Below are 27,054 nucleotides of genomic sequence, written 5' to 3'. Positions count from 1 at the left end.
GCTGCAGAATATATTGCAAACTCATCATCGTGATAAACATGCGCAGAGTGCTTATCGCAAAAGGTTGAGTGAACTGTGGTAAAAGCTGCCCAAGATGCCCACCGACTGGGTCGACGTGAATGTCTGTATAAACAAAACTGGCCACAGAAAAGAACTTGTGAAAGTCAAGAGGCAAGAGAAAGAGTAGCATAATTTGGAAGAACAAATCTAAAAGCGTAAATACATTAACATCATCAGCATAAGCGTTTATCAGAAATCATGTTGTCATCGCCTACGTGTCAACATTATGTTGAACCGACATCGTGCAGATCCAAACACAAACACCCCAACCCCAGTACTCTACCGTCATATCGTGCAGGAGGGAGTTGGACTCGTTGCAGGTTATCTTTGCATCCATGCCTGCAGCCCCCCAGGACCGCAATAAACATCCAATTCGCCACCTTGTCGGCTTGCTAAATTACTCTACGGCGCGCTTCTCTGGACTAACACTGGCAGGCTGCCTAATTAATCCACTGCTCTCAATGTCTAGCCAGGTATAATCACAGATTTTAAAAGGAGCAGGCCACTGAGCAGGGGGGGGTAGGGAGGAGGAGACGTAAGAAGGGAGGGTTGAGGGTTAAGAAAGGGCCAGGATTCCCGCTGAAGATATAAACCCAAGGCAGGAAGGAAGAATACAAAAAAAAAAAAAAAGGGTCCATCCAGAAGCTTTTCAGAAGTACAAAGCCCCCCTAATCTTGCAGCCTAATTGGTGCCTGTGCTCTGTCAAAGCCATCTGACGCTCCTGCAGAGATTAAACAGCCCCGCTCTGAGCTCCACGAGCCAGGGTCTTCTCCTCTTTTTCCTCCGGCTCCCTTTCTTCTCTGTCCTCTGCCACCACCAGTACAGACTCCTCCCTTCCTCCAATACACCAAGGGTCACTCTACCCAGGCAGAGCCCCAACTGGAGGGAGGCTTTAAATAGAAAGAGACTGAGACAAAGACAAGCGTCAGTGACTGAGCTTGGAGGCTAAACAAAATAAGACGGGTGGCCTTAGGCAATGTAGAGGACCCCGATGTGGGATTAAAGGATAATTCCACTTTATTACAACTTCATTTTCATAGTTTGAATTATTATTTTTCATCAGTTTTGATACTGATGTACATGAATCAACTTGTGGAATTTTGAGTGTGACAATTTGTTTAGAACAAAACAATTATCGAAACTATGAAAACAAAATTCAAGCTGTGCCAAAACACATTTATGATTAAATTGCTAAATTAAATAGATTAAATTATAAATTATATATATATATATATATATATATATATATATATATATATATATATATATATATATATATACACACACACACATATATAGGTACACACATATATAGATTATTTTTAAGAGCAATGTTGCAGCGGTGCCAACTGCGCTACAACAATTAGTGTTGTAATACTATTTCCTACCACAAGGTGGGACAGTGAGTCACTCGTCATTTGTTTCTTGCTGGAAATAATCCCACTATCTCTCATTCTGTGAGCACAGACAAAGTAAAACAAGCAAACATTATTTACCACTGCTATTAATGCTGCATTGGCTGAGCAATGGTCTCACAAAGTCAGGTTTCTTAAGTTATTGAAATAAATATGTTGGAAGGAGAAAACATATGAAGGGCCATTGCTCTTACCCTAAGATAGAATATGTGTTTCACTCTGGCTCACATACCCTGTGCTAACGTAATTCGCTCAATTCTTATTTGCTAACCAAACTTTGTCAACACTGCGAAGTAAACAGAACACTATGTCAACAGTTTCTATATTCGTGTTGTTGTTACTGTGCAGACCCTGCCTTGCTTGAACAATTCTAAATAGCCCTTAGAAGAGCGCATACAATGTAGAGGAAACTAGGGAGGAAAACATGAAATTTACATCATAACAGAACCCTGCAAGATACAAAGTGAAGGTTGACGCTGCACATGATAGCTGGGTTAGATGCTAAATGTTAGATTGGAAATCTACTTGACCACTCTTCCCCACGGCTTGGGTTTTCATTATTTCATCACACACATTTACAGTTAAATATTATTTTTACATTTAGATACAAAAGAAAACCTCAAAGTTAGGTTCGCTTGAAGCATTTGATTAACGGCTGAGCAGTTAAACATTTGTAGCTACAAGACGTATTAGGAGGTGAAGAGAAACTAACAGAAGCGATGAAATGGCAGTTCCATGTGGCAGTGCTTACTTAAACCACAGTTCTTGGAACAGCTTGGGGGAAAAGTGATGCACTAATGCAAATTAAACAGAGTTCGGCTACTTTCATCTACAAAACAAAAACAAGGTAGATGTGAACCACATTCAGCTGGAGCATCGGGATATTAACCTAAACAGATAAGACAGCGGCTGTGCTGCTGGCCTCTTCAATATCTGGATATCATTTTACCCAGAGACACTGCGGTCCAGCCCGGACTGGAGGATAACGCAGCTCATCTCAACAAAAACCTCATGGGATCAGTCTGAAGATAACGCTTACAGGGAGGTAACACAATATGCAGAGCCAATACATTTTCACTGTTTTCCTTTTTTGGAATTGTTTATTAGTCTGAATTGGAATTCTCTTTAATTAGTCCAGCTCAAAGCACAAATCTCTAACTTATTATATCTTTGACAACAGTAGTCATCGCCCCATGAAGCACCTGCTGTGAGTGAAAATGTGTCCAACTCCAGATACGAATCAATAGCTAACTGGTGGAGCAATTAGCAGCTCCGTCTCAAGTTCAAGGAGACCAAAGAGGAGCGAGTTCAACACAAACACAACTTGAAATGTGTATAATGCACTTGATGGTGACTAAGACAAAACAGCTCCATGGGAAAAGTATAAAATTCAAGTGAAGACATTTCCAAGTTGTTGCAATAGATTTCATTGACCAAGTCAAGTTTTTCAATTCTGTTTGACTCATTGACCTCAACTTAACACTGGATGACCACAAACAAGTCACAGGAATCTGTTAAAACAGAGTACTTAGACTTCCTTGAAACAGCTCCCCCACACACACGCACGCACACACACCATTGCACAGAGGTGGTGAATTCCGCTTGAGGTGTGGAGCCCAGGCACGAGAAACGCGAGCAAATTCTGACGCCATATTTAGGCAATCGCCAGGATAGGTAAGCCCTCCTCGCTATCGTTGACATTCCTGCTCGAAACTGAAGCAGCTGAAAAAACGGGACGCCTCGGCCAAGATAAACCGGGGCATCGCAGGATGAAGAAAAGACTCGGAGTGAACCAAAAAGCACCGAACCGAGGAAGATCAAATAAACCAGGAAGAGCTCTCACAGTCATGACAGACACCTGAAGATATACACCCAGCGAGCTTCACTTCAGGAAAGGCGCAGGATTCTTCCAATACTGAACATTCCAGTCAATGAGGAGGAGGATTGATGTTTCTGGATTGAGGAAAATCCTTCAAGCAGCCAGTTGTTGATCTGGAGTTGGCAGTTTCTCCACAACACAAGGAAGAGGGTGTAAGTCACCAAAAAAGAACATCTTAGAAATTTAAATTGTACATGTACTGAACTTCTGTTATATTTACACAAACTGCAGTTTGAGTTGCATGTAAGAGATTTAAAAACTACAATTAAAAGCTGCTGATATTTTTCTTGTTGTATTTCAAAGTTTTGGTATTTTGCACACGTTGGCTCTCAATTTTATTTCTTTAAGTTTTTTTTTATGTTTTTAGTTCATCCAGACATTTCAGTCATTTGGTTATTTTTCCTGCAAGAGCAATTTGATATAATTTTAGATATGATATTTATTTAATCATCTTAAAGCAACTTTTGTTAGTTTTAAACAGTTTTTAGCCATTTCCTCAATTTTTGGTCATTTTGAAGCATTTTTTAATTTTACTTATACTCAGTGTTTTAGTGATTGCAGCCATGACGATCATTTAAGTTGCTTTAACTGGTGTTTAGTCCATTTTGGGTATTCTAGCAGCTTGAGTTTTTTTTTTTTATAGCTAATTTAATATTTTGAATTTCACACAGTTTAAGCCTTTAAAGCCATTTTAGCTGTTGAAACATTTTTATTCATGAAGCACATTTGATACCAATAAAAAAAAATTAATAAAAATGTTCATCTAGTCTTGAGAAAACCTGCAGAGAGCATGTAATGCAGGGCGAAAGCGGCTCCAGTGTGAGCGGCAGACCCTCTGGTGTGTGTGTGTGTGTGTGTGTGTGTGTGTGTGTGTGTGGAAGGTGACAGTGTGGGACAGCTGACTGCAAATGCATGAATGTGTGCGAGACAGCATGTGTCATGTGAGTGTGCGTCGCGTGTGTCCCCTGCATGCCTGCTCTGGGATTAGTGAGGCGACTCGGGGTAGCATGACTGTAAGATGAAAACACTGCACGCACACACACGCACACACACACACACCCATACACACTTCTTCATCACCTCCCCAACAGCTGAGAACACACAGCGGGCCTCACGGCGGCCCTCGTCTTGGCTTAGCACATCCGACGCCACGTGGCACCTGCTTATTGCACCCTTGTTTCCACACATCCTGTAAGCAGGCCAAGTCTTCCACTCTCTCTCGAACACACACAAACACAGGCATGCCCGTTCCAAGGCTGTGTCATTGATGAGCAGCGCTGCAGCCGCTCTTGTTTGAAAGCAGACGGCTGAAGCCTCCCGAGGTGAATCAGGATTATTACCCGAACACTTAATCCCACATGCGCAACTGCGCGGCACACGAAGGCAACGCACTCCGCGGCATGCAGCGTACAGGCCGGCACACGCCAAGAGATTGGATTTTAACGAGACAAACAGCTTTACCCGACACTTTTCACACCTAGCCCTAAAAGCATTAACCCGGGGAAAAGCGTAGATTCCCGTATCCTGGTTGGGGATGGAGCCGAGCGGCCAGACAGCGTTATTTATCTCCAGCCTCATTACGCTCACTGTGACACGGAGGCCGTCCATCACACACCAGTGTGTGCGCAACCTGACGGCACGGAGCCTCCTTCGTCAGCGGTCCTCCGAACAGCCTGTCCTGCCAGAGCACACCTAGCACTTACATAACGGCACGCTGCAGCACCAGTGTTTTTATTGCATTAAAAAGGAGTAGTGAGGAGCGCGTACGATCCCTCTCACAGGATGTAGCTCCCCACAGATAAAGAGGAACAAACAAACCCTGGCCATCTTGTTCTCTGAGGGCTGGAATTTGAGCTCATCAATACACTCACAGCTAAAGTCACTGAAGCCGAAGCCGCGTCCTCGACACACCAGTGACGAAATAAACCATTAATGAGTGAAAACGAACCTTTTATGTGAGGCTTTAAGCTACAATTTACAATTTCTGAATGTTAAGCTTGGCATTTGGGGAAGGTCAGCCATATGTTTCAATGGAAAAATTAACTGAGGAGCTGCATCTAACATTAATATGAAATAAAAGAAGAAGATAAAAGACGTCCCTGTGACTGTGATTCATGAAAAGCTGTCTAATGATGAGCAATAAAGAATGAGGACGATAGCCACACCTTATCCATCTTGTTTAAAGATGACTGCCTGGTAATTATCACCTACATGTTTTCTGTCGGAGAGAAGCTACAAGACACAGTTTGTGTTCATATAGCTAAACTGTTTTTTTCCTCTTTATGAGCTGTGTTATCCTCATGCAAAGCTTTCATTTCACAACTGCAGACGGGTTTAATCAGCTGTAAAGTTGCACAAATGTCTCTTTTGGTAATAAACACTGACAAAGTCTGCATTATGCTTTTGAAAGAGCCTATCCTTATTTAACAAACTATAAAAATTGAGGGTCTTGCTCGTCAAACCACAACGCAGAGGCACTTGGTTTTGTTTTTTCCCCAGAAGAAAAGTCTTGCTTGTCTTCATGCAGTCTGTGAGGTCCTGGCAGGGAATCGACCTAACGCAGAGTACATTACAGCCACGGCCAAAAGCCTAAGTTTAGCATTAATTAGCTTGGTTCGATATAATCTCTGCAATGAGGCTAAAAATAGTGTGTTTTGTTTTCTCCCGACTTAATTAGAAGAGCTGAGCAGATTATTTGATATCGCCGAGATCATGTGAGTTTTCCCATTCAGAGCTAAAACTGTGCGTGTGTGCGTGCGCGAGGGTGTTACAGTGGGGTGGGGTGACTTTCAGGAGATTCACGTAGCTGCGCTACGTCACACGCACACAAAAAAAAATTCTTATCTTTTAATGACATATTGTGAAAACAGGAGTTCCCACACACACACACACACGCAGCTGTTTGTCATAGCGGCGCACACACCCTCAGAGCAAACTCAACTCCCTATCATTGTGCCAAACAGCCATCATCAACCTCCACTCACTCACACACACACTCACTCACTCACACACACACACACACACACACACACACACACCGTCTGAAATCAAAGCTATACTGAATCAACACACAGTGGGTGAGCCTGTTATGATGAACACTGGACACTGACGGCAGTCTGGTCTTCGTTGGTGACATTATGCTTCAGTGTGTTCGATGATATGGACCAACTTTAATGCTTTACATCAGAAAAATAACATCTGCTTTAAGATCCTGTCCTGACACGCAAGTCTTCACTGATTTTTTTTTTTTTTTTTTTGGAAGGAGTTTCCTCAGTGCTGAGCCACGTCGCTATCGAATCGCTATCAAATACCCACCTCCCCGGCACCGAAAAAAAAAAAAAAAAAAAAAAAAAAAAAGAGTAGAAAAACACACAATCGCATCCCAATAAACACACCTTCGCACGCTAATGATCGGTTAGCGCCGCAGCAGCCGGGGTCGTGCACAGTCATGTCCGGATAACACCGAGTCAGTCAAACATCCAGACAGACTTCGGTCAGACCGACTCACGGGGTTTATAAAGCATCAAACTAATCAGACATGAAAACACATCACCAGTGGTTCATAGTCTACGGCTGAACCGCCGTCTCGTTTTTTTTTTTTTCCCCCCTCCAAGTTCGACTGATGAGCTGACTTTTTGAACTGTGTGCAGGCAGAGCGGCGGTGCCGTGCAAAGACCACACAAACACTGGCACCACCAGAATGTCTAACGCAAATAAAGGTTAGCTTATTGCGCCGTTTCTTTAGATCTCACAATAAAGTGTGTGGTCTCTTTTGAAAGAACGCAAGACTCATCAAAGTTAAACTAGTTTGCTGTTATTGAACGACTCTTTACCACAATATTATCTCTGGTTTCTACTGTGATTCCATTATTGGCTGTGAAAGGGCGCCAAATAAGGCTAGCAGGCAAATAAATGGTTTTCTTTTAAAAGCTATTTGCTCTACTGCTTATGTTTATATTCAAATAATTTTCAATATTGTGGAGTTACCAACAATTATTTTCAAAAGTGATCCCTCTACCTCTGTTTACGGCTCATTCATGCTTGACGTTAGACATGTGGCTCCAAGCCTTCGGTTTCATACTTAACCTTTATTTTGTCTATATTTCCGTCCATCTTCTAGAAGTTTACAGATACGGACCAACACTGTAGCGTCAGCAGTAAATGTGGTGGGGCGGTGTTGAGAGTGGAAACAAGCAAATGGTGGAAATGTTCGAAGACCGATGATGAGAAGCACACAGCTGATCTCAGTTATGTAATGATTGATTGAAGCGTTTAATATTCGAGCTTCTGGTCACGTTACACGGCCTCTCTCTGCATGCAGGTGTCCTGTCAGGATCTACATTTCTTGCTAAATACACTACATCATCTACCCGACCAACATCTACTGCATTAAGTATGACGGATCGTCCTGGAAAAATGTCTGAAGAGTAAAGCACAAGTGTGCTTTTCATCAAGCTGCGCTGACAGAACTGAAACTACTTTTTCCCTGGATTCTCTTCGTCTGGAAGAGCCACTTTCATTGTCCTCCTGGGAGCAGAGCGAGGGACCCCACAGGGCCTCCCTGCTTTCCTCAGGACTGCGCGGCGTCGCCGTGAGCAGCAGCCCAGTAGGTGGGACTGAAAACGGCGAGGAGGAACGGCTGCAGGAGATCAAAGCGGGAGCCCGGCCGGGCCTGGCCCCGGTCTGATTTATTTTACAATAAATAAACGATGCATCTGTTGAGGAGTGCCATGCGAGAGAGAGAGAGAGAGAGAGAGAGAGAGAGAGCCTGCTCGCTTTCTTCTGCTGCCATCTGTCCTCTGGCTGAGCGAGGGGGCGGAGGAGGAGGGGGAGGAGATGGAGGAGGAGGAGAGCCAGGCGCTGCTTTTTACTGCGGCCCCCTTATGCAACAGCCCTGCCCGGCTGCCTGTTCCCCATTAACCGGCTCTCCCCTCGCCGTGCTGCTGCGCGGCGCTGACGCCTCGCACACATGTGGATTCACTCAAACAGAGGCACTTGCTGGGCTTCATGCTTCCCGGAGAGAGCGCAGTGTGCGTGTGTGGAGAACCCAAACATGTGTGGAGTGGGTTCACAGGAGGACCCGGGCCGGTGGATCTAGGTGATCTGCTGGAGGGAGAGACGTCCAACCAGGGATGAAGACACTTAAAAGTGAAAGTAAATTCAAACGGGCATGTTTGACATCATTTCCATTAAACCAATGCGGCTTTTTATGACGCCGCACTACGACACCGGGATGCATTTACCACCCCAAGACAAGTAGAAACTTGAGCCGGTGGCAGATTTGTTCACTCAAATGACAAATGCAGCACGCAGACTTTACCACCTGTATGTCGCGAGCTCATTGACGCACACCCCGACAGTAAATTTTCAACACAACAAGCCCTCAAAGAGCTTTTAATACGCACTTGAAGTCATAATACTAGACATAATGCTAAAATAGAGCCTGTGTAACTGCATGTCTGGAGGAAACTTCACAATCTGAACCAGCTGATGATCCGCGTCAAAGTCATATGAAATATGAGTTTTTATGGGATTTAAAGCACTGGAACTATTCAGTGCAGTATTTTTTTATTCTAACAGCAAAAAGCCTGTGTGGATGCTCAGATCTAGTTTCACACTGGACAAGAAATAAAAAAAAAACTCTTCCAAGGCTCAACCAAGCAGATGTTAGTGATGTAAAAACGAGGAGAGTTGTATTCTACATTTAACAGACACTCCTCAATTTAGTTTACCTGCAAATGAGTGTGGGCTTTAGCAATCCAACCAGACATTTCTAATGGGTGTAAAATTAGGAAACAAGTCATCAGACATCACTTTTACAGGCAAAGGAGGGAACTAAATGGAAAAGCAAAACATTTGGCACAGAATAGAAAGCAAACAGACGTTTAGCTCAGTGACACAAGATAAATATTGACTAAGTATGTCAGTCATTTTTCCAGGTTGTTCAGCAAATATAAGACTTTCTCAGTGACGCATCAGGCTGGTTGGAGAATTTGACCTGCTCCAGATCAATAACATCTCGCTTTTCTTCAGAGCCACTGAGCTGATCTGACTTACTTTTCTTTCATTGGAACAAATAAACAGTGATTTGTACTTTTGTCAGAGCTCAATACGTAGGTCTTTGATAATGGATGTTGTTGCAGACCTTTGACATGACGAGGAGAAGGTATATTATTGGTATATTATACATTAAGGTGGCTGTAAGGCAGCATGCGTCCCTTTGGAGAGGTCAAATTTCCAACATGAGAGAATTTATCGAACGAGAGCAAACAGGGGACTTAACAAAATCAATAAAATCCACCAAACAGTAACATGAAAGCTTGTAATCAAACATCTAGACCCAACCTGAAATGAAATTTCATTCGTCACATTGACAGCCAGCACAGTCTTGCATCATAGGAACAGTGACGGACTGGAGATTTCTGCTCAATGTCCTTCCAAACATGTTCTGACTGTGCCTGGCGATTGAACGCAAGCTACAGCTGCTGACACGAGGCAAACATGCAACAATATTGTTGAGTATTGAGACGATATGAGTTGCAGTAATGCACTCTTTTGCTCATCTAATTGGCCGAGTATGCAGAGCAGGCAGTCTTCCGTGACATGTACACTGTGCGTGTCGATATCACGATGCATTGTCCAGAGCTATAAGCAAAGCATCAAAGAGCTTGATGGGTTTATCTGGAGCGTTCAGGTGAAACAGGCCTGGCAGATGAAAGCTGAGGCAGGAAGTCGGTCTGTAACCTGCGGCGTCTGTTTACAACAGGAGCTACGAGTCAACGTTTCAATTGTTTTTCTTTTTTTGTTTTCTCTAAAAATAAAGGAAAAGCAGCACCGCAGACGAGTGCTTAGCAATAACAGCCATGTCTTTGCAGAGTTTGCATGTTCTATCTGGACAGCTGCAGACATGCTTCTTGGTTGAATTGAATTATACAGAAAAGATCGTGTGATTCATCTGTTATTTTATCGTATTTAGTTACAGTCATGGTATCCAAACACAGCATTTCACAACGTCGTCCTCCTCTGCTCAGTGACACAGTGTTCTTCCCCAGATTACACTGAGGAGAAATGGGCCACTTCATCATTTACACAGGATTATTTCCTTGAAATTTACACTGTATTTAAGCAGGTTAAGTGTTCCAATCAACAACACCTTCTCTTGTAATGACCGTGACCATCCCACACGTGCACCACTCCTCACCTTTGGCCCTTCTTTATCTCGCTTTTTGAAGCCATTATCAGACGCAGCAAACAACAGTGGTGAAATCCAGACGCAGCCCAAAGGTTTCTCAGTCAGCGTCGAAGAGAATACTTTAGAGTTACAAACTCGGAAATTGAATTAGCACTGGGTGCAACTGCTCTTTTTCTTTTTCTTTTTTTTTCCCTGTGTGTTTGCGAAGAAGGCATTCCAGCGAACAGTGTGTGTGTTCCAACATGTAGTTTTACACAACTCATATTCCAGCTTCTGAATGGGTTTACAGCTCGATCCAAACAAACCAGTGAAAGGCGACAAAAGATCCTCTTTCACCTTCTCTATAAGCTGCTACAAATACTTTGACATGAAAGTGAGAAAGATGGAAAAAAAAAAAAAAAAAAAAAATCGCAGCTGTCTTCAGTAGAAACACCACTGACCGTCGAGAAACCCCTGGAGCCAAACCAAATGTTTACATGACACCCGGATGACACATGCCACTGTCACCGCGTCGTCACCCAGAGGAAAACATCTCACGGAGAGAAACAGCAACTGAACAACGATCAGTTCGGCGTGATCAATACAGCCACAGCAGAAAAAAAACACAGCACTCACCAGCAGCTGCTCTCCCTCCCTGTCTCTCTCTGTCTCTCTCTCTCTCTCTCTCTCTCCCTCAACAATGTCAAGTGTACCGACTGGCCGGACTGTGACGCAACCAGCCCTTCCTATCCATAGCTCCAGGGCAGGAGAAGAAGAAGAAGAAGAAGAAGAAGAAGGAGAGGTAGACAGGAAGGCACTGAACAAGACCAAAAAAGGAGGAAGTGGGAAAAGGGGAAAAAAAAAGGAAAGAAAGAAGAAGTGGGTAATCCAAGTCAAATTAGAGCTTCCAGTGAATGCTTATCCGGACGCAAGCTGTTCCAAATATGACTTGGAAATTGATTATTTGGAAACCACTTTCAATTTGTTATAAGGAAAATGAAAAAAGGGGGGTGGGGGGGCTGGCGGGTGCCAGGGGGTACACTGGTGTGTTGATATAAGAAGCAGATGTGAAATATGCAGACATGGGAGGAAAAACAGAGCGAATGTGGCGGATCTGTGCTGCCTTCACTGCCTCACAGCAGGCGGACAGGAAGATTTCACACAGAAAGCAAAAGAGCAAGAAACAGTCTCTCTATTAGGACAATTCATTTATAGTGTTGCTTGAAATAGGTTGATGATTTTAGATTTACAAAAGAAGAAGTTCAATAATTCACCAAAGGGCTATTTTTTTTTCTAATAAATTATGAATGAAAAGTGTCTGCTACAGCCAGTTCACAGATGTACAACAGTTGAAACTATAGTTATCATTATTGTAAACTATTAATAATGCAGTTGACAAAATAAAAGCCTTAGAAACAAACAAAAATCAGTACCTTACATTGAGTTTACTTGCCATATGAAAGCTCTGCTCCGCAGAAAAGCTGGTCTCTTTGCTCTCCCAATGGAAAAACTGATCAATATTTCCAGCAGGTTGTGAAAGCTTCTTTAGTCCCAGTCTGAATCGAGCTCCGTTCCTTAGAGTTCCTGAGATAATCCCGAGTGAGGAAACGCCGGACACAGTGGATGTGGCCGGACGGCGAGATCCAGAGAACGTGACTGAGCCGTGAGACTGGCTCTGTTTACTACAGCAGTCGACTGCTGAGACACACAGGACTCAGACAGAAATAATCAACCCCGCCTATCTGCCTGATCACACTCCCACATGCTCATACAAATCCTGGCTGACTCATGTAAACTCACGCTGAAACCAATCCTTTTCTTTCCCCTCTTACAAAAAAAAAAAAAAAAAAAAGAAAGAAAGAAAAAGAAAGAGAAGAAGCCAGCCAAGTTTCCCCATCTGACAAAGCATTTACTTTGATGTTTCAGCCGGGTCCAGATGCGGCTCACGCTCGCCGAGCAGTCCGCGGTTTCTAATTCAGCTCCCCGGCCTTGATTTAGTGCTTCATTTGAACTCTGACCCCCGGGGGACGCGGGGTCAGAGGAGGGAGTTCAGTTGGGTTTCTTTCAGAAGTGCTGACCAGGGGGAAAGAATGAGAGGTAAATCTGTCAGCGGACGCGCTCGCGGATTTACGCGTGGCCTCAGTTCAGTCTGGGTCAGTTATGAAATTAAATAAACAGTTTGTGAAAGAGGGCGAGTTGGGAAATACTAAAAAATCTGAAATGCTCTGTTCCTGAAATAGACGGCTTAAGAGATAAGGTGGGACCTGGAAAACCAACCGATGAGCCGTTTGAATGCGTTTTATCTAAAAGGTACAATCTGCTATTTTTGCATGTCAGTATTAATAAAACGGTGATCTCATTCTCATGTAATGAAAACTCATCAAAAGAGGTTTTCTGGGATTTTTTAAGGAGGTTTCACAAAGAAAATACAAATGATCTCAGCTCAGGTTTAGAAGCAAGAAGAGAAGAAACCTTCTACTGGACTGACTGTACTGAAACAATGATTTAATTTGCAATAAATACAAACACTTGATGTTAATATCTTCCAAACCCAAGTGCTGTATCTCTCTCACCCCTAAACTGCACCAGCTGTGATTGGACTGCATTTCATTACACATAATTTATGAGCTCAATCAGTCCTTCGCCCTACGTGCACGTATATCCAGACGACCGCATAATGCAACACATTGCGCAGCTCTACGATTGACCAACGTTAGGCATGTTTTTCCTTCCGGTTTCTTCCAAACTCAGTGAAATGACACGATGGAATAGGTGCTGCGCGTGCAAGATCTGTTTTGGGGGAGAAAAGTGTGAATTAACATAATATTTTTACATTTAACTTCCTATTTAAGCATCTTTAAATACCTCTGACAGTCGAGCAATTTAAGCCAACCCCCAAGGAAAAAAAAAAATCATCTATTATTCATACTTCAATGCATTTATTTACTGCTTTACGTGTTGAATCTGCCTTTAAAAGTTTGAAGTTTCACAACAAATGTGGAATCCTCACCCTGAACGGTGAGACACTGCAGTGGCGCTTGAATGTAACAAATCACCAACGGTCTAACATGAAAACAGTCATCATCTGTAATGTGTGTGTGTGTGTGTGTGTGTGTGTGTGTGTGTGTGTGTGTGTGTGTGTGTGTGTGTGTGTGTGTGTGGGAGGGCACAGCCTCAGCGTGATTTACAGCTAAAATGTTCTATTACAGTCCGACCGCAAACATTCAGCCCACTCCTCTTTGTTCTTTTGTCATTCAGGTTAATCCGAGATGAGCCGTGTTTAAACCCCCCACAATTAGCTCACTCACAAGAAACAGTTAAGACCCCCGAGTCTGCAGCACATGCTTAACGTAAAGAGAAGTATGAAGTAGGAGCTGGGGTGGGGTGGGGCGGGGGGCCGGGGGGGGAGTGGAGGGGTAGATTTTAATACCCCAGCCCCACCGTTTCTTGTGTCGTATCTTCAAAACAAGCCAACCTGTTGAACCCTGGCGCCTCCCACTGTTCGCCTTAATTAGGAGGCTATATTTAAAGAGCGGACAGCAGCGATGCAATTACTCTAAAGGATTAGTACCCGACGGGGGCGCCATTGTCGGAGGAAAAGACTGCAGTGGTGAACATAAGTGACCTTCCCTTGATGCCTGACCTATGCATTAACCCCCCCCAGCTGTGATTTCATTTCCAAAGGGGTGGGGGGGGGGGACAAAAGGAAACGTGTGCATTAGGATAACACGGATGCTGATGTGAGAAAAAGAATGAAGCAGATCAAAGCCAAACATTCAATCAAATGACGCTGCTGGAGGTTCTTCGGAAGCATTAAATGCTTCCTTAACAGTAACGCATTATAAATCAGACACTTTTCAAACCTTAACGCCCCCCCCCCCCCCCCCCCCCCCCCCCCGTGTCTCTCCGGCTAAGCTGTAAATACTGCCACTCACCACACGTTTCATTAAGCAGGGCTTGTTTACCTCCTCAAAAGCGCTCGCAACTAACAATTAGAAGAGGATTTGCCAAGAGAAGCCACTTCGCATGCAAGGGAGGGAGAGAAGAGGGTTGTTTTCTCAACCCGTCTCACCGCTGGAGGTCCCCTCTTAAGTCTTTGAACCCTTGTTAAATTGGTCGGCCTGCACAAGGCCGCTTCCATCGGAGCATCAGTCAGGTACCCTCTTCCTGTTATTCCCCTGTCTGCCGCCATGCTGCTTCCTGACCGCCGTGCTCCAGGGGGTCAATGTGCCGGCGCTGGTTAAATGCCCCCACCTCTGCGCCCCACACCACACACACTTTCTGGTGTTTGTACTTCCTGAGGAGACATTGTATGGATGGACATACAGAGGTCAGCTTGTTTGTTATTGCTGGACGTCTGTCAAGCCGATTTTCTTTTCCTGACGGACAGCCTGGCGGCATCCCCCCCACCCCCCTTCACCTAGAAACTGTTGGGGATGTCTCACGGCAAAATATAACAAGTCATTTTATATACACACAAGACGAATAGACTGCGGTCGTGGTTTGGTTCACTTAAAACAAACTTTAGTGTAGGTTGATGCTTTTGTGGAAGCATGTGAAAGAAACTGGTGTGGATGAGTTGAATGACTTTCTAACTGTCCAAACAGAAGATCTGGCAGCATCAGACCTTTCTGACAAATCTTATATATTTGTGTGAGTGCCATGGAAGGATTCCCACTGCTGTTTTGACACCTTTTTTAAACTTTATAAGCCATCCCGACCTTCTTCCTGCCAAAAAAAAAATACTTCCATAATGAACCCACAAGCACTTTTAGCTCTGCACACAGCATATTTGTGGAAGTTATGAAAATTTCATTGCTTAATGTATGTTCTAAAAGTGTCCAGTATGCCACATGTTTATAGAATTTGGTCAAATGATAAAAATGTACATGGAAACAATGAGATTCGAACTGAAATGCAGTATTTTGGGTCCTAAAGAAGGACCTGTTTTCATGAGGAGTGAACCGAGTCAATAAAAAGTAGGTAGCTTTTAGGAATACATCTCAAGACTCAATGACTTCTCTGTACTCCAGTGGCCTCCGCAGTCTTGGATCTGGTGTAGTGGGACAGTCACATCATTTATGTCATGTCATTTTCAAAATGTTGTCGTTGAACAGGAATCGCCCAATAGTGTGACCAAACACTACACACACTACACACTACACACAGTTCTCTGCCTCCACCAAGCTGCAACTGGCATCAACGTCTGCCCGTTCATCCAATTATCTTCTACATCCACTTTATCCAGATGAGGGTAATGTGTTTGCTGGAGCCGGCCGGCGTTGGCTGGAAGGCGGGATACACCCTGGACCGCTTGCCAGTTTATTCAGTGCCAACTCGGAGCCAGACAATCAGCCCCATGCACTTAAAGAAACCACAAAACCAATCCGGACCGCCGTTGGCCTGCCAGGAGATGCAGGAGTGGAGAAAAGCTGCGCACAGGAAGAACATGCAAACCTTCTGCGAGGTCTGCATGTTCACACACGGAGGTATGAAGACGGCTCGAGCACCACTGATGGACTATAAAGTAGGACGGCTCTCTGTGTATGTGTATGTGCACGTGCACGTGCACGTGCGTGTATGGAAATGCTTGAGGCAAAATTAATAACGAACCTTCTCTACATTCCGAGGAAAGTAAACCACATACACAACATGCCTGTTTTTTCCCCCCTTTCTCTGGAATTGAGCGTTTCTTTTTTTTCTTTTTTCATACGATATTCCTTTTCGGTCTCTCCGCTGGGATTGGGTGACGGTGGTTTGACGTAAAAATGAGCCAGCGGCTCACAGTCATCAACTTCTCTCTGAGGACACAACAAGTCCCAAAAGCCTGGAAAAAAAAGAAAAAAAAGAAAAAAGAAAAGGAGAGCCGGGCAGAAGAACTCCCGAGTGTCTCGCCACACATGCAGCCTGTGTGCGGCTGTGTGCGGCTGTGTGCGGCTGTGTGCGGCAGTGTGCGGCTGTGCACGGCGGCAGTGTGCGGCTGTGCACGGCGGCAGTGTGCGGCTGTGCACGGCGGCAGTCGCACCGCTCAGCAGAGAAACGTCTGCATAAACACAGGAATATCAGCGAGGACCCAGCACAGGAAGGAGATTCCTGCCGCAGACAGGATAAGCAATGTTTGCAGCATAAACTAAATAATAACATCATCATTTAACACGCAGAGTCAGAACAGCTGAGTCTCTCCACCGATGTTTAGTCTGCAGCGACGCAGATGATTTTCATCCAGATGACTTATAGCCAGACGAGGACAGGTCGGCCCGCGATAAAAATCACACCGTTCACAATCAGAACTTTAGATTTGATTTAATGGGACACTCCTGCAAAGCTACGCTGTCTATGTAATATTGTTCAGTGAAAATCTTTACAACCATAACTAAGGAACCAAAGAAGACGAATGAAAAACCAACGTCAGTGAGATATCCTGTAAAGTTTGTGATGCAGGAAAACCAACATTTGCAGTCGCGGAGGCAGGTGGGTGGGAGGACGAGGCTGGCTTTAATGAAAAGGTAAAGCTGTTTATCATTCGCGTAGCAATGAAACTGAACATGGTATTTAGGGAAATTTGGCCGAGGATGAGAAGCCAGATGATGAAGAGCAAGCGGATCGGGGAACAGAGAGATCCATGGGAAACACCAGAGTTGGGGGGAGATGGATGGAGTGTGAATGTTTGCGTCTGGTGAGAGGAGTGAGGCCGGAGAACTATGATTTGCTGAAAAATGCTGCACAATCACTGTTTACCATGAAAAAAAAAAGAAATAGGCGTTTTCAAATGACCAAACGACTGACGAGGAGAATAGCCACAACACTGGAAGCCAGTCCGACACAAACGCTTTAAATTAAACTGTACATGAGTATAACAACGCAAAATTAACTACTTTGTTCATTCATATACATTTGTGCCTTTAAGTAAGGTGTGGACGTCATGGACTGGTCTGGCATGAAGCACACTGGACTGTAATGAGGAGATGATTAAGAGTGAATCAACAGCAGTGAGTTACAATTCCAGAGAAAAGCAGCCAGTCTGATCCTGACGGGATTTTTCCACCCAAATAGACGCAGTTAAGGTTCACATGTGGCGAATTTTTGGACAAAACAGCTCTGCGGAGTCCCACAGGGGGAACTAAACACTGGGGAGCTCCGAACAGGACCGCATAACTCCGCTGGCTTGTTTTTCCCCCGTCTGCAAGTAAAACACAGCAACTGCAATCACAATGAGCCTCCGACCGTCCATTCTGCTCCAGGTCTATTAAGCGGCTATACGCGTGGATGTTTTCGTCTGCGACGGCGGAGCGGGGAACGGGTCGCTGGAAAAGGACATACCCAATCACCCTTCCTTCAAAAAACAAATTAGCACCAGCTTCTCAACGGTCATTAGGTAACTTTTCCTCGCAGAATCAGTCTTCAGCTCCAAGCGTCTCTCGAGCCGTCAGAGTATTTCAGGCCGCCGTTTCCATTAGCCGGCTTGCATTACTTCATAAAGTAAACTTTCCAAGAACTTTACAGTATGAGCTGAGGTCACGTCCTTCAGCATTTTTTCCCAGAAAAACCAATCTGAAGACCATTTAGCGTCTCCAGTTCCTTCAATGTACTAAAATACAACGCAAGCTGTGAGGAAATGCTATGCATCTGGGCGGCAATCGGAGTAAAGATGACGAACATGGTGTGTTTTCCTGTACAGGGATAAATCAGCTGTGACAACTTTCTCTAGAGGACACTGGAAACATTCTCAAGAAGAGAGAGAGAAAATACATAACTCTGGGTATGATCATGGCATTTTTGCCCTTTTTAGACATTTACTGGAAACGGTTAAAAAAAAGATCCAAAAAAATAAAGAAGACCGTGAGAGGAGGAAGACAAATTAGGAACGCTGAGCGGCCTTTGCTGCAGAAGTGAATCTCTGCAGACCTGACAGATAGAGAAAGCGGGCATGCAGCCCAATGAGTGAGTTTATTTAGCAGGTCCCCGTCACTGTCACATAGGAGAGAGTTTTCACCCGAGCAGAGAGTCGGAGGCGGTGCTGGGTCAGTAGATCCAGTGTGTCGGCTTCTGTCTAGAAAGTTAAAAGAAAGAGAAATGCGCATGGAAAAAGACTGATCTGACGATTTGATGAGTCAAACACACGTGAACTACATCATGTGAATGTATTCCAGTCTGACTAATATATTAATTCAGCAAACATATCAGCAAAGGATTAGTCACGATATGTGACCGAATGGGGACAAAAGTGGCAGAACCAGAAAAAGGAGAATGAAGAAGAGGCAGAGGGAACAGCAAAATGAGAGTGATGTATCACACCTCCACTTAAAAAAAGAACAAATACAATAATTCAAGCAACTGGGTGTCATAAAATCCATATAACCTCACATTTGTCCAGAAAACACAGAGACGGTGGATAAGCTGAGAGTTTCCCACAAACTGATACGATCAATCATGAAGAATATATATATATATATATATATATATATATATATATATATATATATATATATATATATATATATATACACACACACACACACACACACACACATATATATACATATATACATATATATATATATATACACACACACACACATATATATATATATATATATATATATATATATAAAGGATATAAATATATATAATATTTGATTCATTCACTGATTTTAAGAAAAGCTGCAGTCTCCCGATTGCTTCATGCAGACGGGTCATTTTCATCTCTTCACTTTAAAATGATGTCAGATCTTCCCGAGAAACTCTGACGTCAAAGCGCCTGGAGTAATCCGTGAGTGACTCTTGCACAACTGCAAACTTTTACGAGACGCGGAGAAGAGCTGCTGTCTCTCTGTTGTCCTGCTCATCGAGCTGATTATTAGATTATGTACTGACTTGACCTGTTGTCTCAACAGTTATTATTTCACTCAACTCTTGATGATTAGACGAGTGTATTAAACTCAGTGTTATTGTCACACCGCTACGACACAGTTATCGCCAAAGAACACAAGTTATTCAGAAAGTAATGCCAATACCTTAGAACAGAAACTTGAGTAACGGCACAAGTGAGTCAGAAATTCGGTGGCGGCAGGACGAACATCCGGGGTAAAACTAGACAAGTACTCTTACAAATATTTTTTATCACAAATCCAGTCGCCGTCGGACTTGACTGCAAACACTTCTATCTCCCTCTCTCAAATTTTCATTCACACCAATCCGAAATGTGTGCCGAAACAGGCGGGAAGGTGTTACGGAGGCAGAAAGAGAATCAGCTGACTGAAACGGGTCCTCATCCGTCAACCCCCCCCCCCCCCCGCCCCCCCGCCTCCACCAGTTTCTCCACGTTATCCCTGCACCTCCAGCTGTTTGGGTCGGGAGGGGCCCGTTTCCGGGGCGACCCACACCTTATGATCCGTCGTGTCTGATCCTGTCAGAGCTGACGGGGGGGGGGGGGGGGGGGTGGTGGTGGTGGTAGTAGTAAGCCATCGGGGATAATGAGGGAGCATCCATCCAGCGAGCAAGCTCAGACTAGCACGAAGCGCTAACCAGCCTGATCTGAAACGAATCCCGCCACCGCGGCCAAGACATAACGCTGGATTCAACGTCATCTTTTAATTGGACTGAAGCCAAGGGTTTTTTTTTTTTTTAATCCCTGCGGCACAGTGAAACTTAAACGTAAAATAAATAAATAAATAATAACCTAAATGGGACAACAAAAACTCTGCTAACACATGTGGGAGGCTTTTGTGGAAGTATTCACATCCATTAGCTCGGGTTCACTTCTAAAACAATAACAACAGGAAAGATAAAGTGGATCCTTAGTTACATTGAGAATTAAAGTATCATAAAAACCTGCTGTCAACAAGGAACTGGACCAAGACCTGAGGTCATACTTCTCTTTTTTGCTTGTGCTTTATTTGATATAATTTATTCCTAATTATTTATGAAAATCCCATCGGCCTGGGTAGTTTAAAGGCACAACGGGGCAGTTTTTTGTTTGCATTTTCTCAAAAACAGTCATTTTAGGACCTACTTGCTCTCATTAATTTATTTTACAATTTATCTCCACTTGTTAAACCAAGGGCAAGCTCTCCGGCTCAGTTCGCTCTGAGACGTCAGAAAAGGAAGACACAGGCTTCAGATCGAGCGTCTCTTTGTGTCACACACTGGGTTGATGTGTGTATTTGACGACGACGGCTTTGAATTAGTACTGTTGGTTCAGCAGTGTGGTTCCCGGCCAGCGGCTGCCATTGATGAGGGCGCCAGAGATCACACGGGGGGGGGGATCAGGGCTTTGTCTTCTCTGAAGTAGTCAGAATCAGACCTGAACATGCTAAAAGGAACCAAAATAAGAAGATTCCTTTAAACCAGGATGGACTTTTTGTTATTTGCGATTTTTGCGTTATGCATGTGCGAATATGAGCAAGATTGGACCCACAATGCCATGTCAGTTTTCCATGCTATATGAGAATCTAACCAGATCTGAAGCTGCTTCATGTTAATAATTAACAAAAACACTAACCAAACAAGACATTTTGACAGTCAGCCGCTTATTTGCAGCTTGTGGGCTTATCGGAGAGCAGGATAAACACAGTGATGAAGGAAAAGCTGCAGCTATTTTAAAAGCAACGCCTCATTAGTTTACACCAGCTGGTATAAAAGGAAGTGCAAACACCAGAGAAATCTGCCAGCTATTTCAGCACGCTTTCAAGGAACATGAACGGATCGCAGCGTGAAGGTGAACTGAGGTGTTTCACCCTCCGAGCACTGTTGCGTAACACTGTGACGGAGCTGAGGAGAACAGGGCGACACACTGTTTGATTCCACCAAGTTGCGGCGCAGGTGAACTCATTGTGGTCCCGGCCGGCCGAGCTGCGTCTGGAGGAGTCGCAGTCCCGCCGGGAGCTGATATATGGCAGGAGGAGGACCGAGGACAGGCCCGTCTGGGAATGAAAAGGTTGAGACGCGGCGCGGGGCCGGCCTGAGAGCCTCTCTGCATCGCTGTTTGTGTCTGCTCTGTGTCCTGCTGCCAAGCCGCCAGCGTTTTCAAAGAGAGTGTTCGGAGCGGCTTCAAAAACTGTTAAAGTGAAATATTAAAGTTTCATACTTTCCTCCTCCTGATTTTTTTGGGCACAGAAAAAGCTTTTTTCTTTGATGTGTCTAAATCTGTTGGGAGGGCGGAGCAGGTGAAAGTCGAGGGGTATATTTATGTTCGGATTCTTCCTAGAAATGCGTCTCTGACCAGTCGAGCAACCCGCTGAGAGAAAGAGCTGCTGAGGGGAACAGAAGCAGAGGAGAAAGTCCCGGAGGTCAGGCCTTCTATGACATTGCCCCCTGCTGTTTAAAACATGCCACAGGCAACATGTGCAACAGCTGAGCAACAACCAGGAAGGAAGAACGGAGTTTTAATGGGAAAATCCCTCAATGCATGTTCATCATATGGACCATGAGGGAGATTTTTACTCTTCACTGCTGATAAAATCAGCAGAAATTTTATGAATTGCGACATCTCTGTGTATTTCCTTCTTTACAAGACCAGAGCGGGGGAAGAGCAAGTGTTGGAAGTAGTAAAACCGATCGGTCATTATGCAACAGCGTAAAGTGAGAAACCTCACTGACTCATCTAGAAAAGCAATCTTTCCACTGAACGGAGTCATTTCACTCGTTTTACTGAGAACTGATCAAACAGATGGGGAACGCTTCCAGACACCGAGCTGAAATAAAACGAAGATTACACCCATTCTGTTTTATTGTTTTGCTAAATTAAATCACATAAAGTGGTGTTTCTGACTTCAACAGACTCTCTAAGAAAATATCAATTTGCTTAGCCAGAGAACTTTTCATCTGGAAGATGATTTTGCCCGACAGACTTGTCTTTTTTCCAAGAGTGTAATCACCACTGAAGGCCACAAGTCAGAACTCTGAGGGAAAACTCAACCAAGAGAAGCGTATGATACTTTCCTTTTCCACATTTCTAAAACAGAAAAAACAGACCCTTCAAGATAAACCTGTGTGCCAAACATAAGACCTGCTCGCCACATCTGCAGTCCTTAAGACGGAATCAGCTTTTAAACTCCACCTGGATTTTTTTTTCCACCCAACATCGGCTCTCTAAAACATATCAGGATTTCTTCCAGTTATAGGCAGACAGGCTTTTTCAAAGTAGACCCAGACTCTTAAAAAAATGTATTAAAAAAGGCTTGAAACATGGATTCTACATGTATCGAGACCTAAAAAAAAAAAAAAAAAGAAGCCAGCTTTCTTGAGCAACTCTGGGGATCTCTGATGACAACTTTAGCATCATTTTATAGTTTTAATGCATTTCTAAACTCTTGTAAAGCTTACTGAACCGTGTTCGAGTGCTGCTGTATGAACAAACCTGTCATATCTGCATAATTTTCTTCTCCATGCATGAAACACACAGTTGCAGCCTCGATATAAGTCTCAGTGACTGAACGCTAAACAGATTTTACTTACATCAGGCTTTGATGAATGTAATCCTGTGAACAAAGTGCTGCATTCACCCATTTGCTCATATTCGCACACCGTAGGAGGGGGGGGGGGGGGGGGGGGGGGGGGGGGGGCGCCATGCAAAGAGCCTGATCCCACCGCCGTGAGCAATTTGGAATTCGGTGCCTTGCCCAAGGATACTCCGTTATATTGTTAGAGCCCCTAAGTAAATATTCTGATAGTTACAGGGGTCCTCAGGTTTTAGTAATACTACGGATAAGGTGGGGCTGACCTACCACAAGGGGGGGGTCTTGTTCAGAAGTGATGGGAAAAGGGATTGTGAGGTCGACCGCGGTAATGAGGAAGGACGACGTCGCTCTGCAGCCTCACCCTGAACTTTGGGGCTCGACCATAAGAATCAGATTATAGATGCAAGCGGCTGAAATGAGATTTCTCTGCAGGGTGGCGGGCCTCGGTCTGGGCCGAGTGAGGAGCTCGACCGGAGAGAGAGAGACTTTAGAGGAGAGCCGCTACTCTTGAAAGAAACCAGTTGAGGTGGTCGAGGCATCTAAATAGGACACCTCTGATTGGATGGATGGATGGATGGATGGATGGATGACCACCCCAAAACAATAGGAATTACAATATGGACATGAAAATATCACCCATCCCAGTCCACATGCTGGAGTTTTTTTTCCATAATCTTCTTACGTAAAGACATTGTTCCTAACAGCAGAAAGCAACCAGCCTTGTTCATAACTCTGCACGCACAAAGCTGAACAGCAGGACGGACTCTGTCATGTGAGAGGGGCCAGATTGTGATCAAGAAGTGACTCCATCCTCTCAGGAAAAGCAGATTTTGGAGACTCAGAACGCGAGCTGCAGGCAACTCGGATAGTTTGAGTTAAGCGCTTCGACAGCCCCCCCCCCCTTCCTCTCTTTATTATTCTCAGTTACCATGGAGAGAAACTATATATAACCGTCTCCCTCTCGCTACATGCTCTGCGACTTCAGAATGCCGTCTTTCTGTCATCTTTCCTTTTCATTGTTTCCACAGAGAAGACAGCAGGAGGAGACACCGTCGCCATTCAATAGGGGAAAATCCGCCTAATGCCCGGCTCCGGTGGCAGGAGGGAGACGTCAGGGGCGAAGCAGACAAACCAAAACATCCCAGAGCGACTGACAGGCAGACCAGACACTATGTCGGTTTCCCTCGCTCCTCTGGCCAGACTCCCATTTTCAGAAACCGGTGGCTTCAAAGGAATAATTCATTTCACAGTCTGGTGGCCAGACACACAGCCGCAAGACTCACGCCCCTTTTAACACCTAATAGAGAAAAAAAAAAAGCCGCTTTTTCCACTCTGCTTCACCTTTTATAAGGTCTGATACAACACAAGGAGGACTAAATACTGTCCGGTGACATGCAGTGAGTGCCAGATGCTTAAATGAGTCAGACTTCATTAAGATGGCAACAAACAAGCAGGTACGAGGATTTAAAGTTCTGCATAGACGACTGACAAGGTGATGAGAATAAAGACAGCAAAAATGTTAAAAAAAAAAAAAAAAAGGAGCAGAAGATTAATAGTGATTAAAAAATGAAAATGTATTAAACCAGAATTAAAGGGACAAATACATCTACATTTTAGCATGACTATTATTATTTTTAATAATATAGGCTTCTCCTAGGGGGCACCAGAGAGCTTAAGTAGAGAGAAAAGTCTGGGGGTCATGGGAATTCTTTTTCCCAGTGTGAATTTTTTTCCACCTTTGTGAAATTTTTTTTTTTTTAAAAATCTTAAAAGAAATTACTACAAACAAACAACTGCAGGTAAAGCCATGTTAATACATTAATACTACGCTTTCAAAAGATATGTTATTTTGCATTTAAGGCCATTTTAAGCCCACACTGTAACGCATTCGTCAGTCCCTCCAGGAACTTACGATCCTGCAATTTCAACAGTTTAAATTCAACCGATCTCCCTGAATTCTGAACAGTCTCACAGTTTTGTCTGATCACTGTAACGAGACTAAATCCTCTGGAGATAAGCAGTCAGGATGAAAAGCTTGAAGAGAGCTCCAAAGGCCAGGGTGAGTGCTTCTTCAAATGAAGACATTTACTTATCTTATATTAGAAACTGCAGAGTTAAAGCCATGTAATCACACAGCAGCCCTCAAAATGACACATTTATCTGATGTCCCTCTCACCATGATTCGTCAGGTCCCTCAAAAACCAGTGCAAATCAGGAAAATAGGTCCGATCAGGCAAAACAACTTGTTTGGTTCCTCAAAGACTGTGGTATAGGTTGAGATAAGTACTTGTTGAAGTTGGAGAAACCTCGCTGCGGTTTCAGTGACTACACTGTTAATGCCAGAGGATCTCTCTCATCATGGTTAGAATAACATCCTGCTGGATGAAGGTTAGGAGAACCAGCCATCAAGACCGTGGTTAGAAGGATCTAGAGGATCGTAGACACGGGTGTGAGCTGCTGGCCTGAAAACAGGACCGGCCCGCTCCTTTACATGACGTTTTCCAGCGAAATAGGTAAACTGGTGCAACAATTCAATGGATTTTTTTTTTTTTTTTATTTTAACGTCTTACCTTGGAGGCCCTCCTGCGGTCGGGACAGTCGGGGTGCTGGCACGCCACTCCGTCGTCCTCCTGGACGGGCTTGTCATCTGAAACAACAACACCACGGGGTCAGTTTGACATCTCTGCCTCTTTAGCACTAAAACACGCTGAACGCCGCCACCCAGCCGGCTGTATATGCATTAACACACCTTTCTTGGTCAAACCGCCTGTGTTTATAAGAAGATGGAAGTGAAAAAAAAGAAAAAGAAAGAGGCTGGAGAGTGAAGTGTAATGAATTTGGAGAGAACTTTGGTAAAAGACTTCGCTTAAAGGAAAGGTAAACAGAAGGAAACGGGTTGGGTGTGTTTTTGGGAGGAGATCAGAGGGAAAGGAGTAACGAGCGAAAGGCGCAGGAAGAAAATGGAGCGAATGAGAGGAGGAAGCCCCGTTCGGCGTTCTGAGGCAAAGTGCACTCCGTCGCTCGCTGCACTCCACTGCGCAGTAACAAATCACCGTTGTCAAATAAACCTCGAAAATCTTCCTCCGCCGGTTGCATTCAGAGTTTGATAAAAGGCAGTGTTTATACCTCCATCTTCTCCATGTACACACAAGATAAAAATATCATAACAAGAGACCCTGAGCGCACCAATATTTATGTCTGCGTAATGAGAAAAACAGCGAGCGCACGTGCAGCAAGGAGGAAATAAAGAAAGCAATGAAAGGAGGCCGGGGACTCGGACAGTGAAGGTGCTCGCTAAGACGTCTCAAATTTCTAAGCAAAGCAAGACTGTGTTGTAAAATCCTTTGGAGCGAGCTCAGACGACCCGTTTATTTTAATGCCACCAATAAAAAAACCAGCGTTAAATCACAAGTAACAAGGAAGAGCTGAGATCGGCCGATAAGGTTTATATTTGAGAAGGAAAACTTTTCAGAGTGGCTTTTAGTTGGCATACTTCTATATTAACAGCTACAAGACTTAATTTTCGCTATTTTATTATTTTATTTTGCTCACGATTCAGAGAAATGTTTTGCTGAAGTTCACATCATAAATGCAGCTCCTCCTAGAGGTGCATGAGGTTAAATCTTGACCTTGAATTTCTGAGACCTGGGTTTAAATTCCAGTGTCAGGATGAAGGGCAAACACTGGAAAAACAAGTCGAATCTATGGTGCAATGCCTGTAAAATGGAACTGCTGTACAGACTGTGATCAATAATATCTAATCTGACTGCACAATATATCTCAATGTCACCATTGTAATATACATAACCACAAAAGCAAAAAGTGTGAATGATTCACCAAAAAACTGCAATTGACACATCTAAAACAATTTAATCAGCTTACAACTTTAACTACTCAGCAACAAGCAACCGAGTGGAAATCAAATACACAAAAACCAACGAAAAAATACACAAATAAAGTCTAGTTGAAGCCCAGAGACAGCTGCTATAGATCAGGGGCGAGAGAAAGAGCACTGTTATTTAGAAGAATAAACCACATAGCATTATTCACATGATGCAAATTTCGGGTTGC

General features: G+C 44.0%; 1 protein-coding gene across 6 annotated transcripts in view; it reads right to left on the bottom strand.

Annotated features, from left to right (window-relative positions):
• plekhg5b (pleckstrin homology domain containing, family G (with RhoGef domain) member 5b) overlaps positions 1-27,054 on the bottom strand; it is a 73,661-nt gene that overhangs the window by 23,705 nt on the left and 22,902 nt on the right. For 3 of the 6 annotated variants that reach the window (XM_030118966.1, XM_030118965.1, XM_030118964.1), the window contains exon 2: positions 25,554-25,630. In XM_030118966.1, coding sequence (XP_029974826.1) covers positions 25,554-25,630 — 77 coding nt within the window. Of the gene's footprint in view, positions 1-11,161; positions 11,178-11,963; positions 12,273-25,553; positions 25,631-27,054 lie in introns of those variants that run through there. The other 3 variants (XM_030118967.1, XM_030118968.1, XM_030118969.1) reach the window with 3 other exon arrangements.

Source organism: Salarias fasciatus, chromosome 20, assembly GCF_902148845.1.
Source record: "Salarias fasciatus chromosome 20, fSalaFa1.1, whole genome shotgun sequence".
Lineage (NCBI taxonomy): Eukaryota > Metazoa > Chordata > Actinopteri > Blenniiformes > Blenniidae > Salarias > Salarias fasciatus.
This window is presented reverse-complemented; position numbering and strand designations above follow the sequence as displayed.